The following is an 18591-nucleotide window of genomic DNA, read 5'->3' as shown; positions in this document are numbered from 1 at the left end:
ATCTTACAAGTAGCCTCACGCACAAAACAGGCAGGCACACTGGCCACCCTTCACAGGATCTAACCCAAGTTGGCAGTGGCCAGAGCGGCAGCGAAAATGGGGTGATTTTAACTGGCAAAGCCAGTTAAAATTGGCTCCACTGGGTTAACAGGAGCCACTCAAATGTAAGAAAGCAAACATACTGATGGACATGTGGGCATAGTTGTTTAATAGTAATATAAATATATATACACATTTTCTTTTACAGGTATTTGATGGACAAATGCTGGATCCTATGAATAACTGGACAAACATGTGTAAGTCCTGCATAAGCTGTACCGTCGCAAGCTAAATGGATATATTGGAAGGAAAGAAAAACAGTTAGGCCTGATTTTATTTATTTGTGTGTCTCAGTATAAACTCTGCCCAGGTTCCACCAACAGAAAGAAATATAATTACATTTTCTTTGTCATAACAGCACAAAACAGTACCTGTAACATGTGCATCTGGGGTAAACTCTTTGGGGAATGGTGGAGCATGTAGTTCAGTTCTCAGGAAATCACTATAACTTGCAACTAACTTTGTCACTTATCAGTTTTGAAAGTCCACATTGTGAGTGGAATGAATTGTGAATTCTACCATTCCCTATTACTTATCCCTTTCTACAACATTTCTGGGGATCATTTAAAAACAAAATAACCGCTTTAATTCTTTGTTAGCTTTAATTGGAACTATTACAAGTGTGGCTGATACATTGAAGGAGCAATCATTTTACTGAGAAATATGTGGCAAGCCATCCTTTCAGAGAGGATGAGAGAGAGTGGGAGAGATGTATAGACAGAGATGTTGATGAGGCAAAGAGAGTGAAAGAGAGAGACAGAGAGAGAGCAGACAGTTATACATCTATTTTCATTATGACCTGCAAGTGACCTGCTATGGTCTTGAAGTGATTCAAGTTGTTGTGCCGTGTATTTGCAAACAAGTAATAAAAAGTTTGCCTGACATCTTTTTCATCAAAATTATTCCCCTTTAATAATCCCTATTGTATTTTATCTTGTAAATCGCCTCTTGCATCTCTCTCGAAAGATGATTGAGGCCCGCATTTTGAAATCTTAGGTGCGCAGGTGAAATACTAACCCATCTCAGAGTTATCTCAGTCCCAAATTTTTTATGTCTTTTTATTCGTTCATGGGATGTGGGCGTCGCTGGCAAGGTCAACATTTATTGCCCATCTCTAATTGCCCTTGAGAAGGTGGTGGTGATTGGCCTCTTGAACTGCTGCAGTCCGTGTGGCGAAGGTACTCCCATAGTGCTGTTAGGTAGGGAGTTCCAGGATTTTGACCCAGCGACGATGAAGGAATGGTGATATATTTCCAAGTCGGGATGGTGTGTGACTTGGAGGGGAACGTGCAGGTGGTGTTGTTCCCATGCCCTTATCCTTCTAGGTGGTAGGGGTCGCGGGTTTGGGAGGTGCTGTCGAAGAAGCCTTGGCGAGTTGCTGCAGTGCATCCTATAGATGGTACACACTGCAGCCACAGTGCGTCAGTGGTGAAGGGAATGAATGTTTAGGGTGGTGGATGGGGAACCAATCAAGCGGGTTGCTTTGTCCTGGATGGTGTCGAACTTCTTGAGTGTTGTTGGAGCTGCACTCATCCAGGCAAGTGGAGAGTATTCCATCACCCTCCTGACTTGTAACTTGTAGATGGTGAAAAGACTTTGGGGAGTCAGGAGGTGAGTCACTTGCCGCAGAATACCCAGCCTCTGACCTGCTCTTGTAGCCACAGTATTTATATGGCTGGTCCAGTTAAGTTTCTAGTCAATGGTGACTCCCAGGATATTGATGGTGGGGGATTCGGCGATGGTAACTCCGTTGAATGTCGAGGGGAGGTGGTTAGACTCTCTCTTGTTGGAGATGGTCATTGCCTGACACTTGTCTGGCGCGAATGTTACTTGCCACTTATCAGCCCAAGCCTGGATGTTGCCCAGGTCTTGCTGCATGCGGGCTCAGACTGCCTCATTATCTAAGGGGTTGCAAATGGAACTGAACACTGTGCAATCATCAGCGGACATCCTCATTTCTGACTTTATGATAGAGGGAAGGTCATTGATGAAGAGGCTGAAGATCATTGGACCAAGGACACTGCCCTGAGGAACTCCTGCAGCAATGTCCTGGTGCTGAGATGATTGGCCTCCTACAACCACTACCATCTTCTTTTGTGCTAGGTATGACTCCAGCCACTGGAGAGTTTTCCCCCTGATTCCCATTGACTTCAATTTTACTAGGGCCCCTTGGTGCCACACTTGGTCAAATGCTGCCTTGATGTCAAGGGCAGTCATTCTCACCTCACCTCTGGAATTCAGCTCTTTTGTCCATGTTTGGACCAAGGCTATAATGAGGTCTGGAGCAGAGTGGTCCTGGCGGAACCCAAACTGAGCATCAGCGAGCAGGTTATTGGTGAGTAAGTGCCGCTTGATAGCACTGTCGACGACACCTTCCATCACTTTGCTGATGATCGAGAGTAGACTGATGGGGCAGTAATTGGCCGGATTAGATTTGTCCTGCTTTTTGTGGACAGGACATACCTGGGCAATTTTCCACATTGTCAGGTAGATGTCAGTGTTGTAGCTGTACTGGAACAGTTTGGCTAGAGGCACAGCTAGTTCTGGAGCACAAGTCTTCAGCATTACAGCTAGGATGTTGTCAGGGCCCATCACCTTTGTTGTATCCAGTGCAGTCAGCCGTTTCTTGATATCACGTCGAATGAATCAAATTGGCTGAAGACTGGCTTCTGTGATGGTGGGGATATCGGGAGGAGGCCGAGATGGATCATCCACTTGGCACTTCTGGCTGAAGATGGTTGCAAATGCTTCAGCCTTGTCTTTTGCACTCACGTGCTGGACTCTGCCATCATTAAGGATGGGGATATTCACAGAGCCTTCTCCTCCCGTTAGTTGTTTAATTGTCCACCAGCATTCACGTCTCGATGTGGCAGGACTGCAGAGCTTTGATCTGATCCGTTGGTTGTGAAATCGCTTAGCTCTGTCTATAGCATGTTGCTTCCGCTGTTTAGCCTGCATATAGTCCTGAGTTGTAGCTTCACCAGGTTGGCACCTCATTTTTAGGTATGCATGGTGCTGCCCCTAGCATGCTCTTCTACACTCCTCATTGAACCAGGGTTGATCCCCTGGCTTGTTGGTAATGGTAGAGTGAGGAATATGCCAGGCCATGAGGTTACAGATTGTGCTGGAATACAATTCTGCTGCTGCTGATGGCCTACAGCGCCTCATTTTGCTTCTTTCACAATGGAATCACAGAGGTGATTCATACTGCAGGCATTGTAGTGTGGTATAGCGTCATGAAGCACCTGAACAGCATTGGTGAACATATAAAATCTGCTTACTAACTTAGATAAGGCAGTTATTGTAAAGGTATTATTCGTTTAGTGAAACTTGTAATCTCACAAGTTATGAATTTTAAGTTGATTATTGGGAATCTTTAATTTTAATGTATTTTTCTATTTTGTTAATAACAGTATATTTATAGATAATCATGTTCATTTTTTGATTTCACCTGTGTTATAGAGCAGACACTGCAAAACTCTCCCTATGTTGGAAATTCTAAGCTATTTGCAATTTATTTACCTTTCAGCTTACAATGAAATATACAGGGGTCTGAGGTACTTAAAGATCAAAAAAAGACAGACAAGGCCGAATCTACAAAGCACTATAAGTGAACTTGTTACAGAAGATGGGTGCAAGGTCTACCTGGTTGGCACAGTCCACTTCAGTAGGGAAAGCGTACGAGACGTACAACAGGTAAAATAAACATGATTTAAGATTTGCAGAAACATTCTTGGGAGGAATTTAAAAGAAAAATTCATCAAAAGTAAAAAAAAATCATAATCTATTTCATTTAGAAAACCTGCTTCCAAGATAGTACATGATCTTGGATAAATGAAACTGTTGCACTTTTGTTGCTGAGTCATTATTGACCTTTGTTGAATATTGTTTTTGTGTTCGGATATGTGGCTGGTTTATTGGGAGTTTCCAGGGTTTGTGGTTGACTTACTGCTCTCCTGTATTGATGGGGATGTAAAGGAAACTTCTGTTCATGAGCTGGAACAAAGACAAGTTTTTCATGACAAACCAGTCTGTTAAGTGTTTCCTGCCTTCAACTTTCACAATCTACTATTAATTACATATAAAGCTATTTTTCAACTGCAGATTCTTTCAATAAACATAATGTTTGCATTATTAGAGAACCTTCACTATATTATGCTAAACCCAGTGGTTCCTGAATTAATCTTTTATAAAAGGAATGCAATTATTAGCTGTTTTTTTTAATATTGGTTTTATGCCGTGCAAATGTCACCAGCTCCTGGTGCATGGATCCCATTCAGCAACCTCAAAGTTAACTTGCCGGATTTGTTAAGGCTAATGGCTGGGAAGACTTGGTAAAATCTTTTCTGCCACTACTGGTTGCTAACTAGTTGTATATACTGCACTGTACAGATGAATGTATTTACAAAAGATCTGAGGGACATCTAGAAGCAGCTGCATCAGCCTTAATTTCAACGGTGAAGTAACAAGTATTAGCTGTTGTAACAAAATTAAGATTTTCTTTTGTGTATGTGTCATCAAAATGTTATCTTCGTCAAAGAACGATGATACCATTAGAGAGTTAGAATCTCTACTCTGTTTTCAGTGGCAGTACTATGAATGGCATTGAACTGATCTTTGTCACTGCATTACTTTCACACTAGATGCAATCAAATCCCCTGAAAGAGAGCACTGGAGAATAGCTCCATTCTACATTCATTCCTTTGCCATGACAATGAAGACTATCATTAGAACCACTTTAGATAAATGCTTGGATGGTGGGCTGAATAATATTTAACTGCATTACTACCAAACATACTTACTGAGTAACTTTAATAAAGACATTTTAAAAACCTGAAAAGGTCAGCAGAATTATTTTGAAAGATACAGGAAACAAGTAATCGTAAGAACTTCGGGTCATATAAGGGTCAGCTAAGGATAATCAATATGAGAGTTCAAAGGGCTATAAAGAGGCAGACGGTAGACAGCAGTAAAAGTCATCCTTTATATCTTAAATAAAAAGAAAAAAAACTGTAAATGCTGGAAATCTGAAACAAAAATGTAAAATGCTGGTAATACATAGCAGGTTAATGTTTCGGATATGACCAAAATATTAGCCTATCCTTTCTCTTCGTTGATATTGATTGACCTATTGACAATTTCTGGCATTTTCTCCTACCTTAAAAAAAACTTCATAATATATGTATGAAGTAGTTGGAAGGTAAAAGACCAGAGAGATCCTTTAAGGATCAGTGGGCTAGAAATATAGAGGATCAGGAAAAAGCAGAGAAGTTAAATTAATTCTTCACATCCATCTTTAAAAATGAATACCAAGGACAATTTTGGGATCTAGCCATTTTGGTGCAGGAATCTATAAAATATGTAGTCACTAGTAGAGAACTTGTTCTAAAGAAACTCAAGAATTTGATGTGTACAGTGCAAATGGGACATATGGCACACGCCCTAGAATCTGAGAGAAAAGAGGCAAGGCTCTGGTTAACATTTTTAGGTCCATAAATATAAGAACTGCACCTGAGGACTGGAACGATATGGTGGATAGTGCTTCTTGTAACGTTATAAAACATCCTGACAACATAAAGCTGTGTCCTCAGCTGATGAGTATAAATGGTATTAACAGCATTCAATGAGAACTGGATCAGTTAAGTAGATGGAGTAGGGAGTGGCAGATGGATTTTAACATGGAGTTAAGTGTAAGATAATGCACATTGGAACAGAAAACATATAGCATGCATAGACAAGGAAACATATTCAATGATCAAAGTTGGGAAAGTAAAAGTAATTGGGTATGATTGTTAACCATTCAATTATGTAGGCAATGGGAAGCTCTTATCAACAGGATTAATTAAGCACTGGGATATGTCTCAATGGTCATTATTCCACTGAATAGATTTGGAATATTAATTGAAATTACACTTCTAAATGTTGGGGTTTTAACACAAAGTGTGTGCACACAATATTTAAAAAAGGCATTGAGATGATAGATGGTAAAAATACTAATGAGCTAAGCTTTGATGTTGTTTCCCAGTAAACTGTAAGCCTGTCTTGGCAGTTGATAACAGCTCACACCATTATGGGAGTATCATCACCAAAAGAATCCCCAGGGTTCAAAAAGAAGGCCCACCACTACCTTCACAGGGCAATTAGGGTTGGACAGTAAATGCAGCCTTGCCAGAATCACCCACATCCTGAGAACAAATAAAAAATATCCAGTCCTTTCTGGTTGTGAACAGGAGATAAATAATAGAGGCAGGGACACAGGCTGTCAATCAGGTCCAGCAAAGGCTGCAAAGTCAGTCAGTTTTGGAAATAGAAAATGACGAGGTCAAACTTTGACTAGGCTCAGAATGAGAATGCAAGAGGTTTTTTAGGACTTAGTGGGGGGAAAATTGGCTAAGAGTCCATTCTGGGCGATGTTAGCACGATGCGCTAACACCCCGCGCCCGACGGACCCTGGGCAGGCAAGACGGAAGTTTGGTCCTAAGGGAGCACTTACCTGCAATCGGCGTTCCTTTCCAGGCCTTGCACGTTGAATGAATGCAATTCGCACTTTCCACCACCAGAAGGAGCTCCATCTCTTAAAGGGAAGATGTTTCTTAGAAATCTCTTAAAGGTAGCTTGTACCTGTCATTTGCTAAAAATAACAGTCTACTCTCTGCTTGGAGTCTGAACAGAGATCAGACATCGCACACGTAAAACACAGATGCAGATCCCATCCTTATGTTTACACACTGATGAGTTATGTTAAAACACTGAATAAAGGTTGCGCATTACTAAATCCCACATCCTCCAATCTGCACACCAGACCTCACCAATCTGCCGATCTGAGTTGGTACCAGGCCTGTGAGAGCGCATGCACCAAGGTTCTCTGCTGATGCACTAGAGACCTTAGGCGCAAGAGGTGGACAGGAGGGACATCCGATATCTGAGGGGGGGCAAGAGGCCTTCCAGACATATACTCAAAAGACAGTGGGAGGCAGCGGGGGACGAAATCAATGCCAGGCGCACAGCATTATGAACATGGATGCAGTGCAGGAAGAAGTTCAATGCTTTGACATGAGTGAGCAAGGTGAGTGAGGTCAACTGTCAAGTGGCGTCTCCTACCAACTGCACCACGCACTACACCCCCCCATCCCCCACATACCAATAAACTCTTTGCATCAGTACTCAACTCTTCCCATCAGATGCTCCCTCTCACCCTTACACATTACCACTCTTTGAAGCCGCCCACCCACAACTCACAGGCCACACACACACTGGCAGCTATTCAACCACAACAGGCACACACCTCGCTTTCTTGCAGGAGGAGGTGGTGCATATCAAGAGGCAGCAAGTGGCAGTGGCATTTAGCCCCTCGAGCCTGTTCCATCATTCAGTGACATCATGGTGGACCTGCGACCTAATTCCATATACCCGTCTTAGCCCCATATGCCTTGGTTCACAGAAATCTATCAATCTCAGATTTAACATTCACAAGTGAGCTAGCATCAACTGCCATCTGTAGAAGAGCATTCCAACCGTCTCCCACCCTTTGTGTGTAGAAGCATTTCCTAACTTCACTCCTGCACGTCCTGGCTCTAAATGTTAGGCTATGTCCCCGCGTCCAAGTACTGAAGTCTAGGAGACCTCCAAAAATGGTTACAAATGTCTCGGTAGCCAGATGCAACAATCCAGCCACTAACCTGTAAATCCTGCATGGTCCCTTTAAATAGCGCCGGTGGAGGGTCCTCCAGGCACTGAAAGGCATGTTCAGATGGTCAGGGTTAAGACTGTGCGTTGAGTTGCGTGTTAAGTCCGAAAATGGTGTCTATCACTTTAAATCAGCGTTGCACACTGATTGAAGCCATTTTCTCCCTACTTTACATGATTCCAGCATTTCTTATTTGTGCCTGTGCAAACCCCTATACCAAGATGGCGTCTGGCGCATGTCATGCAGGAAACGTGCATGCGCATCCAAGATGCCATCTTGGAAGTCGGAGAGGCTGTGTAGCGCCGAAACAACGGGCGCTACACGGCCCAATTTAGCGCCCATTTTGTTTACTTCAAGTAACATGACCCACTGATGTGGGGAAGCAAGGCATTTTAATTATTTTGCATTATTACATGAAGGCAAGTTGTACTGATTGAACTAAATGGATCTAATCATAACTGTTGCTTTGTATATTCACTTGCTGTAAAGTAAAATAGCATAAAAAATTGCATCTGACTTCTTAGCAAGTACTTTCAAAAAATTGGACACATATCCAGCTCAGATCACAAGGAGATACTATTGTTACACCCCTGGGTTACGGGTTTGTATAGTTAAATGTTGGGCAGTACGGGCACAGCCCTGAACATAATTTGCTCAGACCAGTTACAGGAGTGACCAGCATTGTTGCACCTGAGAGAATATTCAAGGTAAGAACCTAAACTTCTAACAATCTCATTAACAAATGTGTATGAAATGCTACCGAGAAGGTTCTAAATGTACTATAGCATTCAGTCCAACATTGGTTTGTAAACTTAAAGAAAAAAAATAATTTAGCTGAACAATATGACCATGATTGAGCTAGGAGTGTCAATCTTCATACTGAGCTGTTTATGTAACGCAATATACTATTAGTTGCTGAACTGATATAAATGAATGTTTTTCTTGCAGATAATCCAGCAAGTGCAACCAGATGCTGTAGTGATAGAACTTTGCCAAGATAGAAAATTACTTTTAACACTGGATGAACAGACATTACTAAACGAAGCCAAAGAGTGTGACTTATACAAAATGCAAAAAGCAATGAATCAGGTACTATTATTTTCTCTAAGCCAATGTTAATTTAAAAATATCTACATTATCATGGAAAATTATGGGCTGTAGTCCTTAATTTGCTTTCATTGGTTAAGTGGTATGTTTCTTCCTGATAAACTTAAGATGTGACATAGAAATTTAAGGCAATGCAGCTGTCAAGGTACATTGGTCTTCTGAGATATTTAACCATATTTTTATTTTACAGCAGAGTTATTGTCAGTGACAGTATAAATTGTTTTTGCATCACTTGGAATAATACTATACTAAAAATACAAAAATGATATTGAATAAGTTAGTAGTACACAAAAAGTTGCATTCTTTTCAATGCAATCATAAATGCCAGCCAGTATGGGGGCTTTACAGACTTTATGCAGCAGTTTTCAACTGTTCCAGACTGGATGAAAACAATTATATTACACCACTGGTCTGAGACCAGTAGCTGTAGAATGTGAAGCGCAACTGGCAAGACCTGAGTTATACTGCTGGCTGTGCCTATTTGCATCTCAGACTCTCTCTACAAGGAGAGAGCTCTGGACATGTATTCTTATTCCCATGTTCAGAGATCTGCTGCCCCGGCAGTTATATTTTTAATGTTAGGAGAGAGCAGGGGGGCCATTCCAATTTCTTATAACCTTAAGGAGACTGAGGCCCTGAACCTCCGTGGGGTTCTCCCGATCTCCTGCCACAACTTTAGTGGGAGATTGACGGAACCCCCAGAGAATTGGCACAAATAGCCGTTTTTAACCACTTACGTCATTTCTCCGAGGATTTCGCAACTCTCCTGCCGGAGAATCCCTGTGGAAATTCCAAGTTTCAGTACTAAGTTTAGACAATGGTAAGGAAATCTAATCAGAGCACTTGAACACTTTAAAACATGGTCGCACACCAGATTAGAGTTATATCCTACCCTGCAAATGCAGGTAACGCAAAAATAAGAATATCTAGGTAACTAGAGCCGGGGATTTCCTTGAATCTGTTCTTGCTTCGCAGCAGTAACTTTGCCGGAAGTGTGGCGGTTACCCCATTAATGTGTGTAAATTGGGTTTTTGTCACATTTCCGGTGAAGCAGGAGCAGCTCTGAGGAAATTCCTGGCCTCGGTATTTTTCATCCCTTTGTTCATGTATGTGGAGAAGATTTTGATCCAAGGTTATACTATCTATAAGTCACAATAGTGTCCTTTAATTGTTACTCTTTTCTTGCTATTGTTCTCTTTACTTCTCTTTTCTGTTTCTTATTGCTGTTGTTTTTCTTTGCTTTCATTCTTACTCTCATCTTCTCCCCACCCAAACTCTCCCATTTCTTTAATAAAATGCTGGAAACACTCAGCAGTTCAGGCAGCATTTGTGGAGAGAGAAACAGAATTAATACTTCAGGTCGACAACCTTTCATCAGAACTGTAAGATTCTGGCGATGAACAGCTTTAAAGCAAGTACAGAGCCAGCGAAAAGGGGGGCAGGGAAAGAACAAAAGGGAAAGTTCTCCCATCAGACCTCTCCCATTTCTTTGTTGCTGTCTTAATTTCACCTAATTTATTTTTGCTTTTCTTGCCATTCAACCATTCTTTCACTCGCTCACTCACTTACTGATTCTCTCTCGTACATCTCTGAATCAACTAATCAGGGATACAGCACAAGAAAATCAGGGAGAAGTGACCAGAATTAAGGACACTTACTGTTGACTACATGATGATCACAAGATGGCAAGATAAATACAGTTGAAGGAGGCCATTCGGTCCAAATTACTCCATAAATACTTACAATCCCCCTGATGCATTGTCTAATGGTATTTTGATGTATCTAATGCCATTAAATGCCATGTTATTTCTCCCAATCGTTCACTGTAGCTCCGCCAGAAGATCTGTTGGAAACCTGCAAAAATGGCATAAGTGCTGTAGATTAACTTTATCAGTACCATTTAATACCTTATAAACTTCTATAAGTTCCCTCTCAGTCACCTCCTTTCGAGGCGAACAGCACCAGTTTCGCCAGTCTTTCCTTGTTACACAACCCTTTAATACCTGGGATTAGTCTTGTAGCTTGTCTCTACACTGCCACATTGGCTTGAATATTTCTGTCAAACCTTAGTGACAAAATTAAACACATTATTCAAGGTGCAGCTGATCAGAGCACTGTACAGTTTTAGCATGTCATCCTTCAACTTATACTCAATTTATGTACCAATATGATTCAGCATTGTGTTTATTTTGTTTATAGCTGCTCCACAGTGATTTGACATGTTAAGTGCTGATTCTACTACCAATCCCAGATCCCTTTCAGCTTCATCTTTAGCTATTTTTACAACACTCATTTTTTCTCTCAATATATAGTACCTTGTATATATCCATATTGAATTTAATCTCCCACTGTTCTACCCATTTACTGATTTTATCTAACTCATTTTGCAGGCACTGTGTTGCTTCCTTCAAAACAATTGGCCCGTCAATTAGTATTATCTGTAAATTGGACCATTAAGTTTCTGAATCAAAGTCAGTCATCCCTGTGGCACCCAGTACTTCACCCCAAAAGCTCTTCCTTAACAAGTACTAGCTGGTTTCTTTCCTTCAGCCAATTTCTTATCCACATCCAGTTTTGCCCTGAATTCCCATTGCTTTAAGTTTCTGTAGCAGTTTTTCATCAAAGGCTTTTTGGGAATCTAAGTCCACCATGTTATATGGCCCACATAGGATGCCATTTCCTCAAAAAAGTCACGGTTAGTAAGGTGTGATCTTCCCTTTCTGAAGCTGTGTTGGTTTTTATTTACTAAATTATTGTCATGCAATAGTTCTTGAGTTTTCTCCTAATAATTTCCCCTTTTCAGCTTGTTGAAAGCCATAATTTGCAAGTATTGTATCTGAGCTGCATAGCAGCCCATCTCTTGAATTCAGAGCCCCTGCAAAGGATCTGATTCTTCTACCCCACCGCTTTGGTGTCAATGCACCGCAGTATAAGATGGGCACATGCATCTCAAAGTGGCTTTAACCTGTAATAATGGACATAAAAGAAGCCAGTGTGAAGTCGTACTGAAAGAGATCAATTTAAAAACAAACTTCAGTGCTTGATGTCCCATCTTTTAACGATTAGCAAGAGCTACCTCATCGATTCCTTTCAATGACTAAAAATTGCATTGATGTTGGAAAGGCAATGAACAGTACACCATTCATATGTTTAAGTATACAGTACATACATGGAACTGTGCTTTCCCCAAATCCACAACAATGCAAGCAGACAGTGAAAGAATAGGGCTCCACTGAAAATAAAGCCAAAGCAGCAGCTTTTAGTGTGGTATAGGAGTGATGATAATTTACTCCTTCTTTCTCACTCTGTCTCTCTCTTTTATCTCCTTTTATTTTCCTTTGTTGAATCTGATTTAATGTTGGAACCATTCCTTTTTCAAGGCAATTACAGGTGTTTCTCAGCACTCAAACACGGTTGTGCATTTCTGTTTGCTTCTTGTAGTTTGGAGTAATGCCCGCATTGTGGTTAATGGTGTTTCTGAAATTATCAGCTTATGTGACTGAACAGCTGGGTATCGCTCCAGGTGGGGAATTCAGAAAAGCTTTCAGAGAGGTAAGAATTCAGACTCTTCTATGCTGTAGTTTTGATGTTCAAAAATCTCTCAAGTACACTCATAACTTTCAACAAAATATTCGCTCCAGTCTAATCACACAGTTCATACCTATTGTTAAAATTGCAGTATTATTTTGCAATGTATGCCCTATATTCACCATTATAAATTCTGTTGCAGTGGGTGCATGGAATTATCCTGCAGGAAATTTCCTGCAACATGCAAATGCTTGAGGTAAAAATAGAAAACTGGCCCTTCATAATGCTCATTTTAACCTTATCAGCAATTAATGAATGACTTAAATGGTATAAATGATGAATAATTTGTTCATCTAGCTGTGGAATGCTCAAAACTGTCAATCTAAAGACCTGCCCTTCATACAAATACCGACATTGGATTTCATCCTCGGATTTCCATATTAATTATTTTTAAATGACCAATACTGTGCTATTCCTCACAGTCCTGTGAAATTCTGCTTGTGTTTCTCATGATTGGCTTTTAACAAAGCTTTATCAATTCTTAAAAAAACAAATAGTTTTCACTCATTTTCACCAACAGATTTTGGAATGGGAGCGAGACCTTGGGCAGTGGCAGAAATGAACAAAGAGACTATTAATATTTTTGAATGGTCTTGCTTCCCTGTTTACTCACACCTACATTTTTATTAAATTTAGCATATGGGGGAAAATATCCACCCAAGTTTTTTAAACAGCACTGAACCATCCTAATATTGCAAGTTAAGTTACTTTTTGTACCATGACATATTTTATAGATTTAATTTTATTTGTATGTATTTCTGAAAAGAGGATCAAAACTTATGAAAAATTAGTTTAACACATTCACTGGCGACAACTAGCCAACACAGATAAAAAGTCAAAAGTACAATGAAAAAATATTGTAACCTATTTATATATAGATATAACTAATAAACACTACTGTACAAATGTAATATATTTGAAATATTCTGTTTTAGGCTCAGAAGATACCATTTTGTAATATTTATTTTGGGGACCGGCCAATCTTCATCACTTTGAACAGATGTGCTGCCACACTTTCCTTCTGGAAACTGGTGAAGATGTTTTTGGGTGTTCTTTGCCTCAATTCCCAGTCTGTTCCTGTTGGGTATGAATAAAACTCTGCTTCATTAAATATTGGCTATATCCTTAATGACATTACTTACAGCTTATTGTTGTTGGATAGTGACATTGCTGCACTGTAACATTGCAAAAACACAACAAGAACTGGACATTGTTACCCAAAGATTTGTAGTGCTGTGAACCCACCGCAGTAACTTGAATGCTCTGTATAACTTTAAAGAAAATCTAAGAAACTTTTTGCTAAATTTGTTGTCGGGATTTGGGCAACACTGGCAAGGCTGCATTTATTGCCCAGACCTTGTTGCCTTGAGAAAATGGTACTGGGCCGCCTTCTTAAACTGCTCCCACGATGACGATAGGTAGGAAATTCCAAGATTTTGACCTGGTGACGATGAAGGAACTAATACAGTATTTCCTATCTAAGTACTTGGACTTTAACAGCTAATTGCTTATTTACTTGATTTTTATTGATTTCAAGACATTTAAATGGTTGCCAATTTTCTCCCTCCTGATCCCTTTCCTCCCCAACTGAAGGTGTTCACTCCTTGCAAGGGTACAGTTCCATAGGCACTGGTTGCCTTCCAATGCTTCCATTATTCATGTGTGGACTTTGGCTGTAAGTGTGAACAGGCTATTTGATTGTGGAGGAGGCACCCTCCAAATGTATAAGTTGCAACTATACAGCACAATCATCACATAATGTCCATGATGAAACCAATAGTGCAATGTATGCCCATCATGGACCTGATTTTGAATGAAAGGAAGAATTTGGGGAGTTTTACACCAAAATCTGGATGGAATCACTTTTTAACAATTCACCAACTTGAACAAATCCAGAATTTATGGGGGAAATTGGTAAAAATAAATCAATAATTGTTATGACAGATTGGCCAAGAAATCTTTGTCATATTTTTATAGCAATTTTCACTAATTTTTTTTCAATTATCACTTAATAAGGTTTTAATTGTAAGTACCCTCATGTTTTAGTAAAGAGATTATGGAGCAGATAAAACAGAAGGGTATGCTGGAGCAGACAATCAAAACAGCAACGGAGGAGTTTCCTGAGTTTCATCGCATTTTTATATCAGAACGGGATGTCTATCTAACTCACTCACTGAAGCAAGCAGCAAGACCTATAGTACTACCTCAAATTTCACAATGTAAGCATATGAACTATTCTGGTTGTTGCTGTAAGGCTCTGTGAGATTGAATATTAAGTTACTAGAGTACTGGCAAAACAATTAAAGGATTTTTGGAAAAAGAGATGTGAATCTCTCCATTTGTAAATTCAATGGAACCGATTGAAATGCCTCCGATCATTCAATGGGATCTAAATAGCCTGAGTGCCAGAAACCTACGCAATCAGGACAAGCCTGAATTGATACTCATTCTGTGTCTCCCAAATCATTAAACAGCCACTTAACTGGTAAAATAATGGCCAAGGCTATTTATCTGGCCATGAAGAATGGGAACTGAGAAGGACAATTGATTCAGAAAGTCAAATTCACACACAGGCATGGAAATGCCCTTCCACCGTGCAGACAAGGTTCAACTTTTTGGAGCTGTAGGGTTGATGGCCAGTGTTGCTTCTTGATAAACAGCATAGCACCATGTCTTTTCTTGGGTTTCACCATAGGTCCAGCTCTAGTGGGAGGTCTGAGAAAAGTGGCACAACATCAAGAAGAGCACCATACTAAGCTAGTGATATTTCAGTAATGTTGCCTCTAGGGACAGATATGGAAGTAAGGGCCATATATGGTTATCAAATGTCAGCTCTTTTTTGTCCTTTTCATTGTATGCAAAAGAACTCTTAATTTCCATTAGCCTATCATGCCCATTTATAGAATGGATCCTGTTCTATTGGACATTCATTCATTATGCTGTCATTTCTCTATATGAAAAAGAACTATGAATAAATATCCAATTCAAGCATTACCTTTTCTTGATTATATATGGAAAACAACGGCAGACTAATTTCCTCATCCAGTTAAAATTAAAGAAAAATATGAATATCCATGAATAAAACATTAACCTGAGATGGGAAGCTATATATGGAGGACAAGTTCATTATTTATTCATAATTTGAAAGATCTATGAATGAATTCCTATGAGCAAAAGCATTCTGTCATAATAGCTATTGTTCATCTTTTTCTGGGGAATGTTGTCATTTAATGTAAGAACACAGATGGCAGACCTTCCCACATCTTGTCTCCCATGCAGTCCATTGCTGCCCTTTGCAGGCTTCCCACCATAGTACTCCACCTACTAGGCATCATGCTGCCTGTCTGTGCTACTTCAGCATCTTAGTGGCCTGTTATTAAACTAAATCCAGCTCTGCCAGTACTGGCTGTTTACATTTTTCACTGCAGGAAACTAATGCAGCTTTCTCTGATAGATCATTGACAAGGTTATAACAAAATTGTTGTTACTTTTAGCGTATACTTCTGAGAACACTACTTGTCCATTTTTGAAATAATTTGACCAAACCCTGTAGTCTTTCAAATACAGCTCAGCAACAGGACAATTATTTAAGAACTGACATATTATTCCTGTTAACAGCTGATCCGCAACAGGTTATACCGTCAGTTGTGGTAGGAGTGGTTGGAATTGGACATGTGGCTGGAATAAAGAAGAATTGGAACAGGCAATTAAATATCCAAGAATTGATGAGGTAATGTATTTTGCACTTCTGTTTACTGCAGTTTTGTACTTTAAGTTTTCTCATCTATTTTTCTGTATTTCATTTATTTTTTTATTTTTCAATTATCTTCTTCTCTCCTTCATATCCCATTCACCATGGGTTAAGAAGTTGAGTTGGGAAACCTACTCTCAGGCCTGTGCTCTGCTACCAGTTGCTAGGAAGTGCATCAAAGTTTTGCAGGTTGATTTTCCCTGGTTTACATATGATAATAGAATTTAATATTAGGCATGGTACATTATATATAATACAGTTCTCCTATGGCATTGCTCACTGTGAGACAAATAACACACTGTTTATGACATAGGGATGTTATGCTGTGTAACACATAGGGGCTGATTTTCAAATGTGGCCCGTCCATTTCTTGTCTGAAAAATGGGCGGCCAGTAATTGAAAATACATGCGGGGGTGGGCGGGGAGTGGGCACCTCAGCTGCCTCATTAACACCTAAGGCCCACCTCTTGCAATTTTTAGGCAGGCCTGTAAAAGGGCGAGTAGTCATCCCACCTGAAACAGGGGAGAGGCTGCTTAAATATGCAAATCAGATCCCTATACCAGTTGTAGGACCTCAAATGCAATTTTCAGGTACCAGGGGGTGACCTGTGCACCAGGCATGCTGCTGCCATTTATACCGTTTGAGCTGCCTAACAAGTGGTCCTTAAAGGGACCGCTGGTGGATGCTCAAATAACAGACAAGGAAAGCATAATTTTTTTTTGGCGAGCCCAGGAGGAGCAGGAAGCCCACTGGCAGCCTGTTTGAGGCTCCCCTCCCCTTGGAATCTCTTCCCTTCCCCCTTCCCCAGGCCCGACCTGCCAACTGGCTCAGCATGGGAACTGGCCAATTTCTCGGAATCAGTAAGCTGCAATGGGGCACCCACTTGGCACCTGCACTTCACCAGCGGCATTTTAATGAGACCTGGGCCACAAAATGGCTCAGCCTCATGCCTGGTGATATTTAATGGATGTTATTCAGGAATTCTTGGCAGTCAGTTTCTTGGTATAAATGTTGATTAATCATTTGGAAATTAAAAAAATAGAAGTATTGATATCATAGTAGAAAACATGTATTCATTTGCTCTCAGATACTTGCAGACTCAAAGTTAAAGTAGAGCCTCATTCTTAATGTTTTAAATGTACTTGTATATAATTAACTTTGTTAAAGATTTTATGATGTTATTGTGTTTTGTCTATTAACTTATCCCTTTTTTATGAAGTTGCAGTATATATGGTTTTATATAAAATGGATGTCTATAAGAGAAAAATAATTTAAGAACCTGATTTCCAAGAAATAATGCTGGTGTGAAACTTTTAAGGTATTAGTATTTAGTTATTGAATTCTAGTTTGATATTGTATTTTTGGTGAAATGTCATTAAGAAAACAAACATCTCTTCCAAGTGGAAAACATTTTTTCTCTTGTTTAATATTTTATCTTGAATTTTGGTATGAGGAGCAGTTTTAGTCAATGGTAAATTCAATGGTAGAGCAGTTTGTGTTTGAACATAGTTTGTCTTAAACTTAAAAACACAAATTCTAATCTTACATCTGTATTATTCTCAATGCTATCCTGTGATTATTCTCTTCATTTACAGGGTGCCAAATCCTTCTTTGCCTACAAGAATTCTCCGGTTTGTTTTTGGAGTTACCTTATATGGCCTGAAGATCTTCTTCTATTACAAAATAGCACAAACATTAATTTGGTTATTTGATTAAAGAAGGGATGATTGATTTGTTTCATCATGGTTCATTGCAAATGTATAACCATATGAATGATTTTGCAATTTTTTATTGCTTTTGGAGAATCATAACTAAGCAATTCAAGTAATTTACCGATATATAATATATCTTTTTATCTTTTCTCTAAGATTGTAATACATTGCTCAGACAGTTAGGTCATACTGACTGTATTAAACTTATAAATTATAAAGAGATTAAGAAATCCTTTCAATAATTGTTGTTAATGAGACTGATAGCGGCCTTCTTGATGCTATGATCCTCTGTGTGAAAGCTAGTTACTGATTTACCACTCTAGTTTATAATGCTAAAGTAGGATATGATTTTCCTCTGTTTGGCCAGCAACTAATTTGCCTCTAGGGTAATGGTTGGAAACTGCACAAGCACGGAAATTTGAATTTCATTCCCTCCCCACAAGAAAATGGCAGAAACCTTGCTCAAAGGAGCAGAGCAATTGAGCCCATAATTGTGACTGCAGGAGCCATGATAATTGGAGTTTCCCATTGGAACTAAGAGAATGGTAAGTTCCACAGGCATCAATCCTACTGCTATAGCAGATCATGGACAGGGAAAAATTGGGTGGTGGGTCAAAATTGCACTCTATCATGACTAAAACTATGA

The 18591-nt window shown here is 39.7% G+C and overlaps 1 protein-coding gene across 1 annotated transcript; it reads left to right on the top strand.

Moving 5' to 3' along the window:
- Positions 1-252: 252 nt before the first annotated feature.
- Positions 253-18044, top strand: LOC137341858 (traB domain-containing protein-like). The gene is made up of 8 exons (XM_068005364.1): positions 253-296; positions 3629-3795; positions 8735-8875; positions 12335-12445; positions 13417-13565; positions 14528-14700; positions 16100-16211; positions 17829-18044. The coding sequence occupies exons 1-8, from the start codon at positions 263-265 to the stop codon at positions 17947-17949; spliced, it is 1008 nt and encodes a 335-aa protein (XP_067861465.1). The 5' UTR covers positions 253-262; the 3' UTR covers positions 17950-18044.
- The last annotated feature ends 547 nt before the right edge of the window (positions 18045-18591 follow it).

Source organism: Heptranchias perlo, chromosome 24 (genome assembly GCF_035084215.1).
Source record: "Heptranchias perlo isolate sHepPer1 chromosome 24, sHepPer1.hap1, whole genome shotgun sequence".
Taxonomy (NCBI): Eukaryota; Metazoa; Chordata; class Chondrichthyes; order Hexanchiformes; family Hexanchidae; genus Heptranchias; species Heptranchias perlo.
This window is presented reverse-complemented; position numbering and strand designations above follow the sequence as displayed.

What these genes read in the sequence shown, in the direction of transcription:
- LOC137341858 (XM_068005364.1), top strand. Translation starts at nt 263, where the DNA reads ATGCTGGATCCTATGAATAACTGGACAAACATGT. An exon ending in TGCAAAAAGCAATGAATCAG is followed by an intron (nt 8,876 to 12,334) that starts GTACTATTATTT and finishes TGCTTCTTGTAG; the next exon opens with TTTGGAGTAATGCCCGCATT. An exon ending in TCAGAAAAGCTTTCAGAGAG is followed by an intron (nt 12,446 to 13,416) that starts GTAAGAATTCAG and finishes ATTCTGTTTTAG; the next exon opens with GCTCAGAAGATACCATTTTG.